General features: G+C 42.4%; 1 protein-coding gene across 1 annotated transcript in view; it reads right to left on the reverse strand.

Annotated features, from left to right (window-relative positions):
• Positions 1-3,010: 3,010 nt before the first annotated feature.
• The window catches only part of LOC146633058 (carnitine O-palmitoyltransferase 1, liver isoform-like), a 66,234-nt gene continuing 46,539 nt past the window's right edge, over positions 3,011-22,705 (reverse strand). The window contains exons 14-19 of the mRNA XM_085351299.1: positions 14,089-14,253; positions 13,043-13,171; positions 12,370-12,525; positions 10,384-10,497; positions 10,181-10,273; positions 3,011-5,624 (exon numbers count right to left, since the gene is read on the reverse strand). Coding sequence (XP_085207425.1) covers positions 5,496-5,624; positions 10,181-10,273; positions 10,384-10,497; positions 12,370-12,525; positions 13,043-13,171; positions 14,089-14,253 — 786 coding nt within the window. The 3' untranslated portion in view covers positions 3,011-5,495. The remainder of the gene's footprint in view (positions 5,625-10,180; positions 10,274-10,383; positions 10,498-12,369; positions 12,526-13,042; positions 13,172-14,088; positions 14,254-22,705) is intronic.

Consider the following 22,705-nt stretch of genomic DNA (forward strand, 5'->3'; position numbering starts at 1 on the left):
AGCCTAGAAGTAATAAATGCATGAACTAGTTTTTCAGCGTCACTCTGAGACAGGATATTTCTAATTTTAGAGATGTTGCGCAAATGGAAGAAAGCAGTCTTACATATTTGTTTAATATGTGCATTGAAGGACATGTCCTGGTCAAAAATGACTCCAAGGTTCCTCACAGTGTTACTGGAGGCCAAGGTAATGCCATCCAGAGGAAGAATCTGGTTAGATACCATATTTCTAAGATTTTCATGGCCGAGTACAATAACCTCAGTTTGATCTGAATTAAGAAGCAGAAAGTTAGCGGCCATCCAGGTCTTTATGTCTTTAAGACATTCCTGCAGTTTAACTAATTGGTGTGTGTCATCTGGCTTCATGGACAGATAGAGCTGGGTGTCATCTGCATAGCAGTGAAAATGTATGCTATGTCTTCTAATGATGCTGCCTAAGGGAAGCATGTATAATGTAAACAGAATTGGTCCTAGCACTGAACCCTGTGGAACTCCATAATTAACCTCAGTGTGTGAAGAGGACTCTCCATTTACATGCACAAACTGGAGTCTATTAGATAGATATGATACAAACCACTGCAGCACAGTCCCTGTAATACCTACAGCATGTTCTAATCGCTCTAATAGGATATTATGGTCGACAGTATCGAACGCTGCACTGAGGTCTAGCAGGACAAGCACAGAGATGAGTCCACTGTCAGAGGCCATAAGAAGATCATTTGTAACCTTCACTAAAGCTGTTTCTGTGCTGTGATGAGCTCTGAAACCTGACTGAAACTCTTCAAATAAACCATTCCTCTGCAGATGATCTGTTAGCTGTTTGACAACTACTCTTTCAAGGATTTCTGATATGAAAGGAAGGTTGGAGATTGGCCTATAATTAGCTAAGACTGCTGGGTCTAGAGATGCTTTTTGAGTAAAGGTTTAACTACAGCCAGCTTGAAGGCCTGTGGTACATAGCCGATCATTAGAGATAGGTTGATCATATTTAAGATCGAAGAATTAATTAATGGCAGGACTTCTTTGAGCAGTTTTGTAGGAATGGGGTCTAAAAGACACGTTGATGGCTTGGAGGAAGTAATTATTGAAGTTAACTCAGAAAGATCAATTAGAGAAAAAGAGTCTAACTTAACATCAATGGTACTAAGAGTAGCTGTAGATAATATTACATCTGTGGGATGAAAGTTTTATTTGTAAAGAAATTAATGAAGTCATTACTAGTTAATGTTGAAGGAATGCTTAGCTCAACAGAGCTCTGACATTTTATGGAGCCTTGCAGACTCGCTACTGCTCTGTGATTGTGAAATAATAGACTGGGTTAATTTAGACACATCAGCAGGATGCAATGAGGCATCTATGCAGCCAAAAACTGGATCAGTAATGAAGATAGATAGTTTGTTTCCGTGGTTCGCCTTAAGACAACCTACTATCCACCTCTAAGGGTTTGACATGAAACATATGGAAATAAAAGTAACAGAATGAGAAAATAAACTGACTGCAAGCATTGAAAATCCTCCATATTCTCCATCTGTCCATCCCAGGAATAGTCCCAACTACCAAGACTGTATGTGGTAACATCCAGCATGGAAGCTATTCGTAATGAATGAAAAAACTATTGCTGTGCCTGGTTTCCTATGCACGAGGCCATTTGTGATGTTTGCTGGAGTATGAACAAAATCACATGTCAGATCTCTGATTAATCCATGTTGGTACTGCACATATACAGATTTTGTGAAGCAGGCTCACTGTCTCCAATATGGAAAAGTGCACCTCCGGGTGCTGCTACTTCCTCCCACATTCCAAAACCACAAAGTCAATATTTTCATGTTAACTCGTTTTAGGATGTGAACTCTGTGACAGTCTGGACACGTCCCCAGACTGTTTGGCATTATGTTCTTTTCATTAAATGCTAGCTATGCCAGATATAACCTCCCGATCAGCTGCCAAAAAGTGGTTTCTGATGTTTTTACGTCCAATATCTTTACTTATATTAGTAAATTGACTGTAGGGAACAGGATTCATGAAGGGGGCATATATAAAATACATAAACGACCTGTTTTTGAAGTACTGTATCTTTATCACTCTGCCTATTTGTACCCATATTGTCATCAATCCAGTTCTTGTTGATCTGTTAAGTAAGTCAAGTAAGTTTAGAAAACTGTGATGCTGTTGCAATTTTTGCTGCCATCTTGGCTAAACTTCGAGGAAAACACATTTTTAATGTCAATAATGTTTTTTACCTAAATGAAATACAAAAGACGCTTTGCCAAAAACTGATTGCAGTGATAGGAATGTTCTTTGTGAGAGATATGACTGACACATTTTTGAGACTTTAGGGTGAAGTCATTTATAACAGCTTAAATTCCCGCAATTACTTTTTCCACAACACTGGAACCATTTGAAAAGTCACGTATTGCGTTAGAACCCGAATTCTGAACCCTGCTGCCGTAACTCTGAGGCTCTGGCCTCACCATCATCGCCATCACCGTACTTCCCAAAGCGTCAGAAATGGCTTTGTAGCCCTTGGATGACTGATTGTTTCTCATCCTTTTCTTTAGATGTGTTGCTTTTTCTTTTTAGCCTACTTCACTTTGGCAGTGATTTCTTGATGCAACATATCTGGCAAAACTGAACTGAGCTTTCAGTTAAATCAGTTAATTAAATAAATAAGTGCATTTAATCAGTTAATTCGTGATTTAAAAAAACCAAAAAGCATTTCTTTATCTAGAAGGGTAAGCATTTTCCCCATGTATGGCCAGGTATGTTTGGATAAAATTTGTCTACTTTTACAAACCAATTAATCATTTTAAAATCTGCACTTTGCATTTTCTTGAATCATCCTTGAATATTAAAATTTTGACAATCTGAAGTATTCGTGTGACAAACATGCAATGATGCAATGCAAATAAGAATCACAAAGAAGGCAAATACTTCTTTCACAACAGTGAATTCGCTTCCGTTCTTAACTTCAGATCATCTGTAGCAAATATTTAAATCTTTATTCAGCTGGCATGTGACTTTGAGACACAGACACATAAAGACTCGGCTCTAATTATAGAATTTGACCCAGTCGGAAAACTGGAGCACTTCTGGGCTTCTTGTCCAAAGCAGAGCTGGGACTAAGCAATTTGATAAATTCAACACATAATTATGATAACAATACGACATCAGCTACAGACACGCTGGTGCAGACAGTAAATATTTTATTTTACACAACGCATCAGATCCATCTGTGGAAGGTGATCAGAGTCCACAAATGCATATAATGCAGATTTATATGCATTTTAGAAAGAAAACGATGTACTAAGGGGAAAAAACCCAAAACCCAGCAACCAAAGAAAATCATGAAACAACTCGAGCAGTTACAAAAGTGTTACCAGGTTACACACACATGTCAAGAAAAAAAAACAAAAACAAACAAGCATCAAACTTGTTTTTACATCAAACACCTCAAAGCATTTAAAACCAAGAAAGAAACAGTTAATAATAACAAAAAGACACGTTACAAGGTTTGCTGCAGGAAGTATACTAATTGGAGAAAAATGCACTGAAAGAGTTTCACTTTGTGAACATGTTTCTTAAACCTGAATACAGAGAAGAGGCTCTGTGGGAACGATCCACTTTATGTCCCGTGGAAAATTGTAAAATAACGAGTGGGCTGTTAGTACTTCTGTCACTCTGCCCTTAAATGGCAAGCAGCTGGCAGGAACAAATCATGTCTGGCACAAACAGACAACAAATATAACTTTGTATAGTGACATGAATGCAGCGAGACACAGAAACACAGCTGTATTCCCAGCTGTCAACATCTGTAGATCACATGCTGCCATCTTGCCCTTCCCATAACCCCTGTAACAACTGTTACTAAAATACAGAAGTATAGCCACAAATTTATCAAAAGCGACATTCACCTTTTTAATCGCTACGCTAAGCACACGACACAAAGAACATCATTGTTCTGTTCCCTTCTTAAAATGCTGCACTTTTAATAACATCCCTGGATCCCAGACAGAACACAGCCTGAAAGCTCTAACTTGATGTTGTGAGCCATCAGAGACGCCCATTCGGTCATTTCACAGCGTTTTCTCATCACTCTGTCTTGCTTTGCAGTCTGTTTCTGGTGCTCTCAGCACTTCCCCGATAAAGAAAGAACAACAGACGCGAAATCTTCCAGCTGGGCCAAAGACTTCTCATTTAACGTTTGTTCTAGTTACATCGCATTTGATCCAAAAGTTCAAAGCCTCTGGTAAATAACTTGTCTCACGTTGTTTACTCAATGCCAGTTAGTGTCTTCTTAAGCTGTGTTTTGGACAGTGTCTGGACAGTTAAAAGGAATATTTGTCTAACTTTTCTTTGCCGTTTTACTCGAGCTTCTTGGACTGGATGGCCTGTGAATGTGAGGAGAGCCAAATCTCAAGTTTGAAATGATAAGAGACTTTTGAAGCTTGTTGTCTGGAGGTCTGAGTTGTAGTTGGCTTTTCCCCCCCTTTCTTTACACTTTTACCACCTTTATCCAAAAGCACATTTACTGATAATACTTGAACTTGAGGAGATCTTTGAATGCAGGACTCTTACTTGCACTACTATGAGCAGTGTTTTGTAAGTATCAACAAGCCTTAGCAGAGCGTGGCTAAGCACCAGCAAGATAAGTGAAGAAAAAGCCCACACGCTAGCAAACAAACTAAAAACAGCATTTTAAAAAAATAAAACGTGACAATCGTTTTAAAATGCGGCTTTGATTCCCGAAGCTTCCCTAAAACTCGCCCACATATAAAGCGATGTGCTTTGTGGCTGAACAGTCGGTTCTCTCTCCGGTTTTAAAAATTAAACTAAATTGTTAATTATTGATTCAGGCTTATGTACTGCTTTTATCTGGAGAGCGAGTGACCAGGTTTACAGAGACTAGACTTTCACTGGAAACCATCACTCCCAGCTGATAAACCAACCTTTGCTGTGTCCACTGACTTTAACAAAGCCCAACATGCACAGTAACCTCCAACATAATGCTGTAATGAATGGTGTCAGTGCGCTCTTCACTTTTAGTGAGATTAAGGGCGTCTTAATGCTTTCCGCCGATTATCAGGGACATTCGTCTCACTTTCTCTGCCTCCAAACATTTCCTCCTCGAGCGATGACATCTGCCCCCATTTTTTCCCAACATAAATACATATTTTGCTGATCACAGATTTTCATATACTGACAGAAAACTTTAAAAAGTTGAATTATTAAAGTTCAGAATACAAGAATGTTTGTGTGTTTAGTGCTGATGCACAAGAGGCTTCCGAACGGATGAGGTACGGGAGCGTCGTGGCTTATCTTTTGTCACTGAGTAGGAGGTTTTAAAAAAAGAACAACAACAGTAGTTATGTTAATCTGTTGGCCTGTGAAAGACTGCTGTAAATGTTTGTTTTGTCTAAAGACCGCAGAAGACAAAATATCTGTATCTCTGAAACAAGCTCTCTGTTGTTTGGCTCCGACTTTCCTTCGCTTTTGTTTTTACTGGAGCTTCTTGGACTGTGGCTGGCCTGTGCCTTTGGATGACAAGGTGGTTTTGGGATCAGCTGAGAGAAGAGCCATGATGTCCTGCATAGCCTTACTTATCTGAACTCCAAACCTGTGAGAGTCCTGGGAAGGAAAAAAAGAAAAAAAGTATTGAGAAGTGAAAGGGAAGTGTAGAAAGCAGACAAACGTGTTATTGGGTACATAAATAAAACCACAGAGAAGGAAGAAAGAACATGGACAGAAGTGAGAAGTCAACCCCTCTTTAGAATGAAGAAGGGATATTTAGCAAGTTTCAAAATAAAAAGAACAAAATGTTTATAGACACTGATCTCATACATTAATTTCAATTTCATTTCAAGGGTCCTTGGGTCCCAGCATTCATGTGGCCCCTTCTTAAAAATCACTAAACCCATTTATACAGTCTTGCCACCAAAACACACATTAAAAGCTCGGGGAAAAGGACACAACGTGTGAGGCATCCGAATGTCCCGAATTCCAGTCTGACTGCACAATGAGTGCGTTCTGCAAAACCAGAGGCTCATCTGAGGAACATTTCGGCCAGGGACCGGACTGACTAACAAAAAGTATGTCATGTGAAGGCCACATGATGAAAAACTGAATAGGCCTTAAAAGGTGCACATTAGTCTCAACTCCATGAACTGGAGGGCATAACAGACTGCTTTAAAACAGGACCGAGTTCTCGTTCCAAAACCCAAGTACTGTCAGAAAATGCTTAAATTTTTCTTGCATAAAGTGAATCAGACGAATCTCAACATTCTCAGAAAAAACAGGAACAAATGTTGTCATTGCTTTTTCCTGTCAGAGGTTGTGTTTTCAGGTTGTCTTGTCTTTCTGTCTGAGAAGACTCAGTCCAGACATTATGTCCTTTAATCAAAAAGACTGATTTCCCGATAAGCCCAGGGAAATCAAGGTTTCTTGCTGTATCCTCAACCGGCCCTACCGTCACGTTTGCATCATGTAAACTGAGTATTTTAGGGATCCAAACATTTAATACTATTTAATTCTGTTTTATCAAGATTGTGCGCTTATTGTGAAAACTCCCGCAATAAGTTACCACTGTGAGGCTCGGTTCATCGTCGTGTTTTTGCCCCATTCGAAAAATGTTGATGCTTTTTTTTTTAATTACCAGCAAAACAGAAATATTGTTGATATTTTTTTGACTTTTCAAAGGAAACTTCCCAGGGTTTTATTCTTTTGTGAGTTGGGATTCATTTAAGCTTAGATAAGAGCCTAAGATACATTTTTTTTGTTCCCAAAACCCCCAAAATTTGAAGGTTTCTTAATTTCAGGTAACCCATTTTGAGCCAGAACTAACATTTAGGTCTGATACGAGTTGTGCCTGTGCTGTGCAAAGGAACCAAGTTGTCTACACTGATGATAAATTACAAAAAAAATAAATAAAATACAGCAACTTAGTGTATATGGAGCTAAATTGATGTCCTTAGTTTGCAGACTGTTCCCCTTTTCTCATCATCAGACACATACTTCACTGGAAATCCGATGCGGTTTTCCTCTGAAAAGGCCTTTCATCTTCTAGACTTTTTTTTGTTGCTGACGACGTCATCAAAGCTTGCTGCACACTTGGAATCAACCCACAGTCACATTAAGTGCGGAAAGATTTGGTATTGAGGCTCAGAATTGCGAGGATCACCAGGTAAAAATCAAATGGCTGTTTTTGGCATTTATTCTGAAATTTAAAAAAAAAAAAAGATTTTAGATGAATGTGTGTTGACTATGAAGAGCTGATGATTAAAAAGGAAGTGAAAATGAGCGAAAGCGTACATTCTTCCCTTTCGTGGAACAATGGCCATACCCTGTATACATGACATCATAGCCTGTCTTATGAAATGATTCTGTGAAAATTCAGTGACAACTGTCATTTAAAACCACAAACCCATCCCAAACATGAAAAATCCTCCACCGTTTGTGGTCATGCTGATGTGTGATGTTAACCTTAGTCAAAGTGTTTGTTTACTGTGTAAATACAAGAATGAGAGGTGCACAAGTGTCAAGCTGGCTTCAAGCATGACATTTCAACTACACTGAACAAAAATATAAACGCAACACTTTTGTTTTTGCTCCCATTCCCCATGGGATGGACGTAGAGACCTAAAATTCATCCCAGATACACAATATAACCATCCCTCCCAAACAGTGGTCACAAATCAGTCCAAATGTGTGGTAGTGGGCACATCTGCTATATTGAGATAATCCATCCCACCTCACAGGTGTGCCACATCAGGATGCTGATCTGACATCATGAGTAGTGCACAGGTGTACCTCAGACTGCCCACAACAAAAGGCCATCCTGGAATGTGCAGTTTTGTCTCACAGCAAAATGCCACAGATGCCACAAGCAATGAGGGAGCGTGCAATTGGCATGCTGACAGCAGGAATGTCAACCAGATCTGTCGCCCGTGCATTGAATGTTCATTTCTCAACCATAAGCCGTCTCCACAGGCGTTTCAGAGAATATGGCAGCACATCCAACCGGCCTCACAACCGCAGACCTCGTGTAACCACACCAGCCCAGGACCTCCACATCCAGCAGGTTCACCTCCAAGATCGTCTGAGACCAGCCACCCAGACAGCTGCTGGAACAATTGGTTTGCACAACCAAACAATTTCTGCACAAACCGTCTCAGGGACGCTCAACTGCATGCCCGTCGTCCTCATCGGGGTCTTGACCTGACTCCAGCTCGTCGCCGTAACAGACTTGTGTGGGCAAATGCTCACATTCGATGGCGTCTGGCACGTTGGAGAGGTGTGCGCTTCACGGATGAATCATGGTTCACATTGTTCAGGGCAGATGGCAGCTGAGAATGTCCCAGTTCTTGCATGGCCAGCATACTCACCGGACATGTCACCCATTGAGCATGTTCGGGATGTGCTTGACCGGCGTATACGACAGCGTGTACCAGTTCCCACGAATATCCAACAACCTCGCACAGCCATTGAAGTGGAGTGGACCAACATTCCACAGGCCACAATTGACAATCTGATAGACTCCATGCGACGATGTGTTGCACTGCATGAGGCAAATGGTGGTCACACCAGATACTGACCGGTTCTGGGTCCCCAGACCCCCAATAGCGCAAAAAACTGCACATTCCAGGGTGGCCTTTTGTTGTGGGCAGTCTGAGGTACACCTGTGCACTACTCATGATGTCAGATCAGCATCCTGATGTGGCACACCTGTGAGGTGGGATGGATTATCTCAATATGGCAGATGTGCCCACTACCACACATTTGGACTGATTTGTGACCACTGTTTGGGAGGGATGGTTATATTGTGTATCTGGAATGAATTTTAGGTCTCTACGTCCATCCCATGGGGAATGGGAGCAGTAACAAAGGTGTTGCGTTTATATTTTTGTTGAGTGTATTTAAAGGATTGGAAGTCTGAAGGAGGCCACGTTTGTAAAAGTTGGATTTGGTTTTGGCACCATTTAGAGCAGCGGTCCCCAACCCCCGGGCCACGGACCGGCCCGTGAGTTGTTTGGCACCGGGCCGCTAGAGTTGAGGCTCGGGTGTGAAATTTATGGTTTTCATCATTAACTCAGTTTCCCTGGGTCTTTTCCTGTGTTGTAGTTTTTATTTTGAAAGAAATATTTATGCGTTACCATGGTGACCAGAAGAGCATCAAAGGGCAGACAGGAGGACGTCACTCTCACTGTTGTTGGCGCATTTCATTTTATTAGCAGCTTGACAGTGCTAATAAAGTTACTCAATCACACAGTTTTGGTCTTGGTCATATAATTTTATTTTGTTGTATCTGCGACACCTTAAAGGCCAGGCCATGAAAATATTGTCTGACATTAAACCGGTCCGTGGTGCAAAAAAGGTTGGGCACCGCTGACTTTGTGAGAACCAACTTCTAACTTGTACTGTAGGGACTTATCCAAAGGTCCATCTGAGCCAAGGAAAACTAAAAACTAGTCAGCATAAAACCAACACTTTAGGATTGACAGAGCCAAGATAAACATCCTGGCTTTTTGGGTCTGTATGCTGGGTTCACACAGTAAAACATCTTGTTTACAAATGTGTTACATGGGGTGGGACTACAGCTCAGGAGGTAGAGCAGGTCATCTACTGACTGGAAGGTTGGATCCAAGGGAGGAAATACTTCCAATTTAGTGAAGCACCTAACAGGCCAACACCCAGATCTGTTCAAAAAATTCAAGTTAAGCATGTTTCAGTTCAGAGTATGTTGTCCTGAAATGCACATCTCCATTGGGTTTAAGAAAGCTGACACTGCCATTGAGAAGTCAACAAAAATTTCTGCAATGGCTAACACCAAATGCTAATGCTATGCTACCATAAAAGCACTATAACACCAACAGGATACCATGGCAACCATCTTAACATTTCAGCTTGTGTCTTGTCATCAAAGCATGTTGTCAACATTTTAAATAAATGAGCAGCCACCGTGTCAATGTTTTAAAACGACTTAAACTTAAAGTTTAAATATGTTGTTATCAAGAATTCTACTGGTATTGGACACTGGAATACCAGTACTACCATTCTGGGATTTGCGATCTTCTCTTTCCAAGACTGTGCCAAGTTTAAAAGGCTTGAGAATATTGTCTGGTGTAAATGTGATTTCCTACAACAGTGTGTGATGTCTCTGAACTCCAAGACACGGAGACGTTACTTACAGTCTGACTGCAGGAGTATTTGGAAGACACGTGGAAGTTGACCATATCTTCACCCACGATGATGTATGAAACTCCATAACCATCGTCAGCGACCTGACATGACAGTGAAGACACGAGGTTTCGCGTTAACGCCTCACATACCACCCACCACAAATACATTATCTAGTCTCCTTGTCTTAAAAGATGTAAATGTGCCCACTCACAGGTCCAAAGCCCCCACCAAGCGAGATGAAATCTGGGTGGTTCTTCAGGTCGAACAGATTCATCTGCTGAACTGGAGTCTGACTGGTGGAGAGACGCCAAGGCTCAGACAGAACCTTTAATGAGGGATTGAGTGAGAAAAACATGGGGTGAAGCAGAAGCAGACGTGACCAGCTAGAAGACACCAAATTACACAAAACCTAATTATGATCTTTTGAGTGTCGCTGTGGTTAGCACTGTCGCTGCGGAGCACGAAGGTCCTGAGTTCAATTCCACCATCAGGCCGGGGCCTTTCTGTGTGAGTGCTGAAGATATGCGTAGCCTATTTGAGAGTTTAGAAATGTGTTGGAAGGTAGAATTATTGTAGAGACGCTGCCCTCGATGTAATAAAGGCCTGAGTGTGTCACGAATTTAGGAGTAGATTTCTAGGAGCCCCCCCCCCCCCCAGTTTGAACTGAAAGTGAGACAAAGAGAAGTGAATGTTGAGTGGAAATTCCCAGGGGATACCTGGGTGGGAGTCTCAGTGTTTGCAGTTTGTTAACTCTGTTTTGTATGTGCTTTAAAGGAATTTGGTGGGTGAGGACATTACTTTTATGACCCCCAGGAAGTCACAGACATAGACACACACATCCACACTCACGTGTGCACACACATACACACAGGTACGCGCATACATTCACTCACATAGACATACGGGTACACGCGCACACAGGCACTCACGTGCTCGTGCACATAGACAGTGTTACACTGTCGGCTCAAAAGCCGCAACATAAAAAAGGAGATGAATACCAGAGTGTTAGTGAGAAGAGGCTTTATCTTAAAATGGCATAGCAGGTTGGCTCAAATGGCTGGTACCACCGAGGCAAAGACTAGTGAGCTCTCTGGGAAGCTTGCCTCAGGTGTGCTTTTATCCACACCTGACTAGGTGTGGTCAATTAGCACCAGCTGAACACACTGAGCAGATTAGAGGCGGCAGAGGGACGTAACAACAGACACAGTTTGCAGCACACCGTGGGGGTTTTATGATGGGGTCGCTCCTACAAAACTGTGTTTCACAGACAAAGGAGTGAAGATTTTGCAGAGCGACAGCCTGGCAAGTCTTCCCTTCTAGAAGATTGCATGCTTAAATGAAGATGAATAAAGATGAATAAAGTTTTTGTGAAAATGACTACTGAGTCCGGTGCCGTCTCTGGATGCCCGAGGAATAAAAGAACCGAGGTGAATGGTTGTCTGTCGCTATGTGTTAGCCCTGCAAAATGTCCAGGGTGTACCCTGCCCCTCACCCTGTGGTAGCTGGAATAGGCTGCAGCCTGGATGGAAGGACAGCTTTGCATTCTTGACTGATTATATACATCGACTCTTTATTGGATCAATATGGATTGCACAAAGGGAGCCAATAGTCATGTATTCATAATATGTTAGATATGCATCTTTAAAGCAGCTGATCAATGACACACTCCATTTTGTTGTTGCGCTCTTAATTGTTTTATGGTTTGTATTAATAAAACTGAGACAGTGTTAAATTTCTACATTTATATGAGCTCTCCAATCCATCAATAAGACTGTAGGGTCACCGGAAATCCTTTTTCTCTTTACTCAAAGCATGCTGTGTGCAGTATAACTGGAAACTAGAGCCTGAGGACATAACGTCATCAGGACAGTGTTCTGATCTGAAAGCTACATCCACACTTGGGCATATATGGGAGCGTTCACTGGCTTTCACTTTCTTCTGTCCACCTGACATCAGAGTCTTTGGTGTTTGTGTCTTGGTGCAAGTTTGTTTTGTCCAACAAGAATGCTGCTAAAGAAGTGCACGTCCATTTAAATCAATGCAATCTGTTTACATATGAAGACAGTCACGACTTTTCAAAGAGCTGAAACTCATTCGCGTTGGTCCCGTTTAACCTGTTTGGACTTTTAAACCAAACAGTGTATGAATATCAGTACATCTAAATGTAGCCATCCTCTGGAAAAGAGCCAAGGCTTACTTCTTTGAGGAAAGGCGACTCCACTCCCAAGTATTTGGAGACTACGTAAAGGCAGAAGAGATGTCTGTCGATTCCTGCTCCAGTCATAGCCATCCGATAAAGGTTCTGGTGCCTCTCAGAAGCCAGTTGGAAAAGGCGTCTGCATTCCTCCTCTGTCTGTCAAAGCAAACAAACTTCTGTCACGACCAGTCCTGTCCGTACTTAGTAGCACTTATGAACTTACTGCTGTGCTATGTGGGTGGATGTGTACACATGTTGCTCCTGCTGGACGATTTAACACATAATGACCAACAGTTTGATCCACACAGCTTACCAGCTGGATTTCTGTAGACCCACTCCAAGTGTTAAAAGGTGTGTGTGTGTGTGTAATTGCTGGTGAATACAGTGTAGTGCCCTGCAGTGTGTGTTCTACATACACTGCAGGGCACATTAACTTTCATGTTCACTGCTGCATGCAGAGAGGCGCTATGAACGGTATCCTTTCTGCCATTACCCAACTTGTTGACCTTAGGCCTACGGCTGAGGAACTTGAGCAATATTCCAATGTAGTTCTCACTGGTTCACTCAGCTAAGTTTGGACAGGCACCTTGAACACTGGCACTCTGCATTCGTTTTTATTTTTTCAACTTTAAGCTTAAAAAAATGAATAACAAGTATTTTAGTACTTCGGTACCTCTCCACTCTCCAGAGCTGTGATGAAAGCACAGCTCTCGTTGGAGCAGGAGCGCACAGTCTCTGTCCGGCCCTCCCTGAACAGACGGGTCATCGATGCCTCGTAAGTCAGACAAAAGCCACCGCGATCCTGGAAGCAGAAAAGTGAAAGCAGGTGGGGAGAAGTGGTTTGAAGCACTAAAAGCCAAACTGGACATGCTAGCTGATATGTGTGTGCGCTACAGATCTGTTCTGAATGGAGGATTTTTCCACTTTGATAATACAAAAAGAATATTGTGTTTCAATTGAAGAGGGAAAAAAGGGGGCAAAGCTTCCTTTGAAGGCTGGGAGATAACTACTCCAGGGATCAGGAAAGTCAATTTTGATGAAAGTCTACTATTATAAAGAAAATGGTTATTAAGGAGTTACACAGGACTTAAGGAATGAAAAAATCTCCACCTGATAAGCAGATTCACTAACACCATCAACACAAATATCCATCCTTAATGACAGGTCGTCTCATGGGAACACAGGAAGATTGAAAAGTTGCACAGACTGAATACAGGCCTGCAGTTGTGTTTTCTTGGCTTGTAAAGCCAGAGATTAACAAAACAATTCATATACAGGGTGTGTCGAAAAGAATAATCTGATTTCAGAAGGCAAGATATTTTAAAATATGTATTGTAGGGAGCTGTCTGCTCAGTATGTTATTTGTACAAGCTGAGATGTTGTTGCGTTCTTTGAGTATTGTACATAATAACTGTAAATTAAATAATGGTATATTACTGATAAACAACTGTATTTGTGGAGTTTCTAAATCCAAACGGTGTGCAGGATGCCCACCGTCCTTATTTCTTTTTGGTTGATGTTTTTGTTTAATGTTTTACTCCAGTACTGCTACCGGGACTGAATGAATACATCAGTTGTCTTGCGATAGTATTTAAAGGAACAAAATGTCTGTGTGTGCTCGCCACTTCTTTATTTAACTTGACTCTAATCCAGTAGGACTGTTAAAGATTCAGCTGGAGGCTCGGTTTGGAAACTGAGAAGTCTTTCACTGTGTGGTACCCTGTAGTATGCCAGTTGTAAGCTGATCTGGATGAAGGCGTCTGGGCTGACTCGGCATTTCTTGATTCGTCCTTTGCCAAACTCTCTGAATGGAAACACATGACAGTCGACATCATCTGCCAGCGCCTGTGCAACAGCTAGAGAGCTGCTGACCTGAGCCTGAACCTGAAACACAGAGAATCACACTGCAAAATTAGCATTGCGTGTAGAGCAGGGCGATATGGCCAAAAATATTTATCACGATATATATTTGAAAATTTGCGATAACGATATAACTGACGATATAATTGATGCGAGACAAAATACTCCACAACATTACTAGCGCAAAAAGACAACCTTCCATTTATTTTCACTTAAACAAGAAGCTGGTTTTTATGTACATTAAAGCTTTATAAAAATGTAACAGTGCAAATGTAAATTCCTTGCTGAAAGTTTAACCAAAAGGCATTTCCAGTAGAAATGGGCTGACATATCCTGAGCATAACCATGTATAATATCCACTGAAGTTAAAAAGAGGTGCTTTGCAACATTAAACTGCAGTGTGCAGTACGTATTTTTCGGACCATAAGGTGCACGGGATTATAAGGCACATTAAGCGAAACAAAGCAGTCAGATAAATCAAACTTTATTAAACTCATTCTTCTTGCTTCCTCCACTTCTGTACCATTGATTCATTAATGTTGAATTCTCTGGCAGCTGATCTATTCCCATGTTGTTGCAGTATATTAATGACTAACCTGGTATTGTGGATGGATTATCTCAGTTGTTCTCCTGACTGAAGTTTGGTCCGTTTACAGCATCCTGCCATGCGATTGCATTTGTCTCTAACCATGAAGAACCTTCACGTTAACTTTTATAAGTGGAAAAGTGTTAGTGTTCGTCCTCCAGCTTCACTGTTTATGTTATGCTAACATAGCTGTGTCGCTAGCGATCACGTAGCACATCATTATATACCAGCTAGCCCAACTTCAGTAACCCTACAAACGTCACTGCTGTTTAGTTTCCTGTCTTCATTTATGTTGGAAGTGATAGCAGAGCTGTACGTTTGATTTTTTTCAGAAATCTCTCAGTCAGAACATGCTATATCATGCTTAGGTAACTAGCGAAACTAGCGAGCTAACTTCCGCTAGCTTCCTGCTAACTTCTAACTCCGTTAAATGTAATAACTTTTGTTTTCATGGATGCCTGGAAGTTAAACTTCATAGTTACACCTGGTAAAGCAGCAATGCTGATCGTTTTATTAAAGATGAAAGAATTTAGACAGTTTTCAACTCTCAGTGATGCTGCAGTGTTGTTTGACCTGAAGTCAAATATACGGAGTTTGGGACCCAGATTACTCCCAGATTTAAGAGCATCTTAGTCCGACAAATATGACAATAACAACGGCCGCTTGCATGTTCTGCAAAAAAATGTGCTTTGTTGTGTATCTGACGGACAAACACCAAACCAGTTCCACATCATGGAAGTTGCACCATTTTTACAAACCAATTCTGGTTCCTCAACAGTCGGCCATGTGCGTATGAAAACAAAGGCACTGCGCATGCGCATTTTACTCCCATTCTATCGCGATATTTCATTTTCCTATCGTTGCCTAACATTATACCGGTATTACCGTGAACGGTATAATATGGCCCAGCCCTAATTGCGTGACAAGATTTTGAGTGAAAGTCAAAAAGCCCCAGATGTTGTCGTGCAAATCAGTTTACAGCTGCCATACAAGGCAACACCCTTTAAAAGAACGCACACATTTGAGCAAAAACCCAGTACAGTCTGGTTTCTTACCAATTCTGTATAGAAAATTTTTTCTCTAGATTACAGTGGTGAAAAGACCACAGCAGATAAAGGTGGAAGCAGTTTTGTGTTTTGTCCATTTCTAGTGAAAGCTAAAGACTGAAGGAGTGAGCAGAGGTCAAACAGAGCCTGTATCCATAACTGTACAAAATGAACAATTCCAAAATTGTTAAGATATTATGAGATATGTCTGAAAGTTCTCAGTCATCCCGGTCATCGTAGACTTCTGTTTGAAAGAGGCACTTACTCTCTTTCCTCCACTTCTGCCAATGTGCACAAACCTGGACTTCCTTTTATGAGGCCACATATAACATCTGTTATTCCAAAATGTGGGCCTGTTGAAATCGGTGCTGATTTTTTTTCAGTGGTTTACCAAAAATTAATACAATACAGTCACAGAAAGAAAAATAACAGTACTTTGTCAGTTTCAGCCTTGTTTAAGATTAGTGTGACAGATTGAGATGTACAGTGATATCTGCAGAGTCTTTGACATCAGTTGGTCCAATGTTAACTTCCATCTTTGTCAAAGGAGCTTGCAAAGAAAAGCGTCTGGACTTCTTTAAGTTGCTTGAAGACGTTTCACCTCTCATCCGAGAAGCTTCTTCAGTTCTAAGGTCAAATGGTGGAGAGTCCCAGATATAAACCTAGTGGGAGTATCCCCCCACAGAGGGACAAAAGGACCCCCTGATGATCCTCTAATCGCCTGAGCCAAGGTGGGAAACTGGGCGTGGGTCCCAATCAACCAGAGTTTCGGGTGTGTTCATTGTAAAACCTGGCCCCACCTTATCATGCGAATTCCTGAGGTCAGATGGCCCAGGATGTGAGTGGGCATTAAGGCGTCTGGGAAGGGATCTCAAAACTGGATTATAGATGGCAGAGAGTTGGTGTCGTAAACCCCCGCCTCTGTTCAAAGATGGTCGCTCACAGTGGACATAGACATCTTTGTACATTTTCTTCTGTAGATGAATTACAAGACAAAGCAACGCCTACTTGACTCCACAGTGTGCCGAGGTCACTCCACTGTAGCTACAGTCCTATTCCTGTCCTCACCGGATGAATTTATATTCCTATTCAGGTGGAACGTGGGTACTAGCTCACAGTGTGAGATGCTCGAGAATATACTCCGGTGTCCCGTTATATTATAGATAGCAAGGAGTTTATTAAACTTCACCGAAACAATCTTCAAACTTCATTATTTTTAGTTAGCACATACCTTAAACACTTAAAGCTGTAAGCTAATGATATATAAGAGCAGATGCTGCTGGTGCAATAAGCTGTACGTTTTACGTCCAATGGATGATGATCTGATTAGTCGACTAATCGCAAATATAATCGGTGACTAGTCGACTATCAAAATAATGGTTTGTGGCAGCCCTACAGCCCACACCTACAAACAGTCAGACTCCAACCTCCACCATGGCCAAGACCAGAGAGCTGTCTAAGGACACCAGGGATAAGATTGTACACCTGCACAAGCCTATCTCAAACAGGCAGGAGTTTGGTGAGAAGAGATCGACTGTTGGAGCAATTATTAGAAAATGGAATAAAAACAAGACCACTGACTATTTAAAACAATATCAATACCCATTATCTATGACATACTCCTACATGTTTGTGTAATCCATGTAAACATCTGTCATGCCCTTATCTGCTCTACTTCCTGAAAGAAAAAAAGAAAACAAAATGACTCAACAGAATACAGCACTGTCTCCTTAAAAGTAAATACTGCCAGGAGAGAGAGTCACTCTGGCAGAAGTTTATGTTCCAAGTGCTTCTTGTTGATTTTAATGATGTTGAGGCCAGAAGTTGGAGGACCAAGTGAATGTTGGAAAGAATAAGCAGCAGCCTTTACGCTTCTTTCAGAAACCAAGTCTTTCCTCTTTTTACTGACTGTATGTGTTAAGACAAGGTCACTTTTATATAGAAGCAATTTAAAAAAACAAAAACAAGAAAAACCATGGCTAAGTACACAGGCCACTTAGAGCTTTTCAGAGTGCTTCACATTAAAAGGTTCATTAACAAACACACGACACACACTCATCTGTGGACGCACAGACATAAACGTTTCCGATATTTTGGTTTACAAGGTTACAAGACTCAGCTCACAGCTAGGGCTGGGCCATATCATACCGTTCACGGTAATACGGTGTAATGTTGGGCAACGATAAGTAAATGAAATATCGCGATAGAATATGGGTAAAACACGCATGTGCAGTGCCTTTGTTTTCATACGCACATGGCGGAAAAAGCATTTCGGCGACGGAGAATGTGAAGGGCGAAAGCAGATCGTTGAATGAAACCAGAACTGGTTTGTAAAAATGCTGCAGCTTCAGTGGTGTGGAACTGGTTTAGCTTTCGTCCGTCAGATACACAACAAAGCACTATTTTTGGTAGCGCATGCTAGCGGGCCGTCGTTATTACCGTGTTGTTTGGAAAATACGGCACACTTAAAATCAATCCTTTGATTTTTCTGAAAATCGACAGAGCCCCTTATAATCCCGTGTGCCTTATGTATGAACTCTGGTTGTGTTTACTGACCTCGAAATGATTTCATGTACACGGCGCTCGAAAATCTGTCAAATGTTTCAGTACGACTTTGCTAAGCTACGAAGCCACACCGCTTGATGGATTGTCGGAGCATTACAGTGATACGTACTGTGCTTCAACATAATATTCCCGTATTGTGTGTGTATAACCTCTTTTTAAGTTTTGTGGATATTACACATGGTTATGCTGAGGATGTGTCGGACAGTTTCTACTGGAAACGCCTTTTGGTTAAACTGTCAGCGAGGAATTTGCACTGTTACATTTTTATATAACTTTAATGCAGATAAAAAACAGCTGCTTGTTTAAGTGAAAATACATTGATGGGGTTTTTTTGCACTAATAAAGTTGTGGAGTTGTAAAGTATTTTGTCTAGTATCAATTATGTCATCAGTTATATGGTTATCGCAAATTTTCAAATGTATATCGTGATAAATATTTTTGGTCATATCGCCCTGCTCTACTCACTACGCAGATATGTCTGTACATGGAAAGAGTACGCTTGAGTGGGTAATCAACCTCATCCACACAGGCAAGATCACGGAAAATCAATTTCCAATGTGCAATTCAAACATGGCAAACAAACAGCTGGTGTATACTCTAATTGACAGTTAAGACTGAATACTCATTTGTATTACTTGTAATACTTACTTCTCTAGGAATCAATAACCAGGATATAACCAGGACAAGCAGGATGCACACGCACACACACGTGCGCGCACACACACACACACACACACGTGCGCACACACACACAGGATTTCATTTTATCACTGAATACATTTCAGGATTGATGAGACAGGCTACCAGTTTGGATGACAGCTTCACCACAGTGCTGCTGTTTGAGCTCCAGTTCTGCTCATTTCTAGTGGAAACCATCCAACAACCAACATTAGCTGACACTAAAAACAAAAATTAAACAAATAAAATAAAAATGTGAGCATAAGTACAGAGTCCTGTTGCCTGCGCCAACAACAATTTAATGACACAGTTGTGGACTATTTAAACTGTCTGAATGAAATGCATTCAAAGCACAGTGGCTTGGACCTTCCAAGCCACAGCGAGATGCAGAGTTAGCCAAGACCCAAAGCACAAACATATGTACACACTCATGCAAAAAGAGAGATTTGACACGACTGAGGTTGAATGATTTGGAGAAGAGAGAGAGAAGGAAAAAAAGGAGACTAAAGGAGATTAAAAACACTCCTCCACTCCTTACAGATGCCCGCCCACTGAGTCAGTGATAACACAAACCGAATCCAAAACTGGGGAGATCGAAACTGTAAGAGCGGGGGATATTCCAGTGACTTAATACAAGAAAATAACAACATGAAAACACCGAATTCTGTCATCATTTGTTGGATCTTTCATGGAAAGACTGCGTTATCAAGAAAGCATGCTCCCTGTCCTCTGTACTTTCACCCAGCACATGAAATGTCCCACCAGAGACAAAACTTTGGACTTATGGTATACCCTGTAATTAAGTAATCTGCCGTGTTCAGTTGAGTTCTCACCCTACTGACTTGGATATTGTGGGAATGTTTAGCTTATTTTAGAGTTTAGGAAAGTGTTAGAAGGATATAGAATTAGTGTAAAGACACTGACGCTGCCCTGGATGTAAAAAAAGGCCTGAGTGTGTCATAAGCTTAGGAGTAGATTTCTCGGAGACCCTGCCCCAGTTGAACTGTGAAAGTGAGACAAAGAGAGGTTAATGTTGAGTGGAAATTCCTCAGGGCATGCCTGGGTGGGAGTCTCAAAGTTTGTAACTAAATAACTTTGGTTTGGAAGGGAGATGGACTTTTATGACCCTCAGGAAGGCGCGTACATAGAGATATACGCACATAGTGCTTTAACTGTTACGCCCACACATCCACACGCACACTCACACTCACCTGCACTCACATACACACAGGTACGCGCATACACTCACTCACGTGCTCATGCACATAGACACAGACACAGAGTTTGCAGCACACCGTGGGGGTTTTATGATGGGGTCGCTCCTACAAAACTGTTTCACAGACAAAGGAGTGATTTTGATTTTGCAGAGGGACGGCCTGGCAAGTCTTCCCTTCTAGAAGATGCATTGTTAGAGTGAATTGTTAAATGTTTGTCATTTTTATGTTTACCATTTGTACATTGTTTTAAGGAATTCTTTCTGTCCTCCCCTCCCCAGATTCTTAAGATTCTGGGAGGGGGGCGGTAGTGTTTTTTATCACAGGAGCATCCTTGTGAAGGTCTGTTTGATGTTGGTAAACTTCCTCCCCTTTGTATGGCTTCACTGTGTTATCTTTTTTTTTTTTTTTTTTTTTTTAAATGACATCAGAAACAGCAGTATGCGACATTACGTGATGGCAGAGCTTCAGTTCATCCTTTGTCATTTTTTTTTTTTTTTTTTTTTTAATAAATAGGACAGGGGGAATGAATGAGAGAAAGAGGGGGAGAGAAAGAAAGAAAACCAAAGGGGAGAAGAGACGGTGAGAAGGGGGGGGAAGAGAGAGAAAAAAAAAAAGAACTCCTGGGTCACCTGTATGGAGAAAAAAAAACAAAAAAACAAAAAAAACAAACAGAGGAGACAGCAAACAACAAAGAGCAACATAATAATAGAGAAAACAAAGCACCATCACAATAAACTAGCTAGTCATAGATATCAATATTTACTAAATAATAAACGATATTGTGCAGCACGCAAGATAGACAGCGCACAGTGTGCTTTGAGGTAACAGCCAAGAAAGCTTTAGTCCGCGTCTGTGAATACCCATGTGTGCATACCTGTGTGGATCAGCATGCTTGCATTCCAAAGGTTTCTCCATGTAATGATCTGCTAGGGAGTGTGGGGGGGCCACAGCCCCGTCCTCCAGGGTGTGAAGCGGGTATGGAGGAGATCAAAACTCCAGACATCCAGAGGCCCCCAGAACACAAGAGACCATGGAAGACCAACAGAGGGGCAGCCGCGCCACTGTCCCAGTAAGAGCTGAGGAGAGTCCCAGATGAGGGCTCGCCCAGCAGCCGCGGAGCAGAAGTCAGGGGGAGTTGCAGTGACGCGCCCGTGAGCTCCGCCGGCCCCCAGCTGTGCCTGAGTGACCGAGCCCCAGGCCGAGAGGCCGGGGGCACCCCACCTCCAAAGGGGCCCGAGCGAGCCCCAGGCCCCAGGCCCCGACAAGCGGCCGCCAAGGAGTGAGCCGGTGTGTACCCGGACGCCCACCCCCAGACACAAAGAACCACCAACACACCGACACCTGAGGGAGTCCGCCACCGGCAGGGGAAGTGGTGGTGGGTGGAGATAGGCCTCCAAACCTTGGAGGGCCTGAGATGTCCCCAGAGAGGTGGCGTCTGATACCCAACCTGACATATAGACACAGACATACAGGCACACACAGACACAAACATCCATTCCCACCCTCATGCTCTCATATGCACTCACTCCACACTCAACCAACGTGGAGACAGACATAAAGAGACGCTGTACACACGATCACACTCCCCAAGCGTACTCTACAAACCGGGTCTAGGTACCCTTGCCCCTGGAGGGGGGAATTGCACCCAGACCCAGGTGGTGTTACCCTTTTCCCTGCGGTGGGGAGAGGCAGACCACCCCGACTCCGCAGCAGCAGGGAGGCCCCACACCCCAGACCGCAGTCGGACGGCCAACTCCTCCTACTAGCCCTCCCGCTCCAGCAGGCCGCAGAGAATGGGGGTGGGAGAAGACTCCAAACCTCCCTCCACCCGCTCATTGTAGTGTTGATGCGTATGTGTTCTAAGGTGCAATTAAAACCCAGGAGGGCATGGAGCTACCTGCCAAGGAGCAGCAGGTAAGCGCATAGTCCCTCCTGCTAGCCCTCAATGACTAAGTGTATTTAAAATTGAGAGGTGGGCAACGACGTCAGGGGTGAGGTATACACCCTGATGGTAATTTGGACTCCGTGATTGTGCCCACCCCCAAGATCCTATATGTATGTGTAATGGGAGTGTGAATAATGTGAATGTCTAAGTTGTGGGATAAAATTGAGGCAGAGGCAGCCAGAAGGGGACGGGGGGGGGGGGGGGGGGTAGCCTCCTCTGCACCCTGGTGACATACCCCCACTCCAAGGCCCTGCATGTGTGGGTGGTTGTGGAGGAGCGGGAAGAGGGAGGCACTGTGTTATCTAGGGTGAACCATCTAGGGTGTGGGGGAGACTACCCCCTTTATGACCAAGGATGTTCCTCCTGCTTTTACACACACACACACACACACACACACACACACACAATGCTTTGTCTTAGAACCAAGGGGGCGTGGCTT

The sequence above is a fragment of the Diplotaxodon limnothrissa genome, linkage group LG4, assembly GCF_057381915.1.
Source record: "Diplotaxodon limnothrissa isolate DT_005_m linkage group LG4, D_limnothrissa_male_GT1.1, whole genome shotgun sequence".
NCBI classification, from domain to species: Eukaryota; Metazoa; Chordata; class Actinopteri; order Cichliformes; family Cichlidae; genus Diplotaxodon; species Diplotaxodon limnothrissa.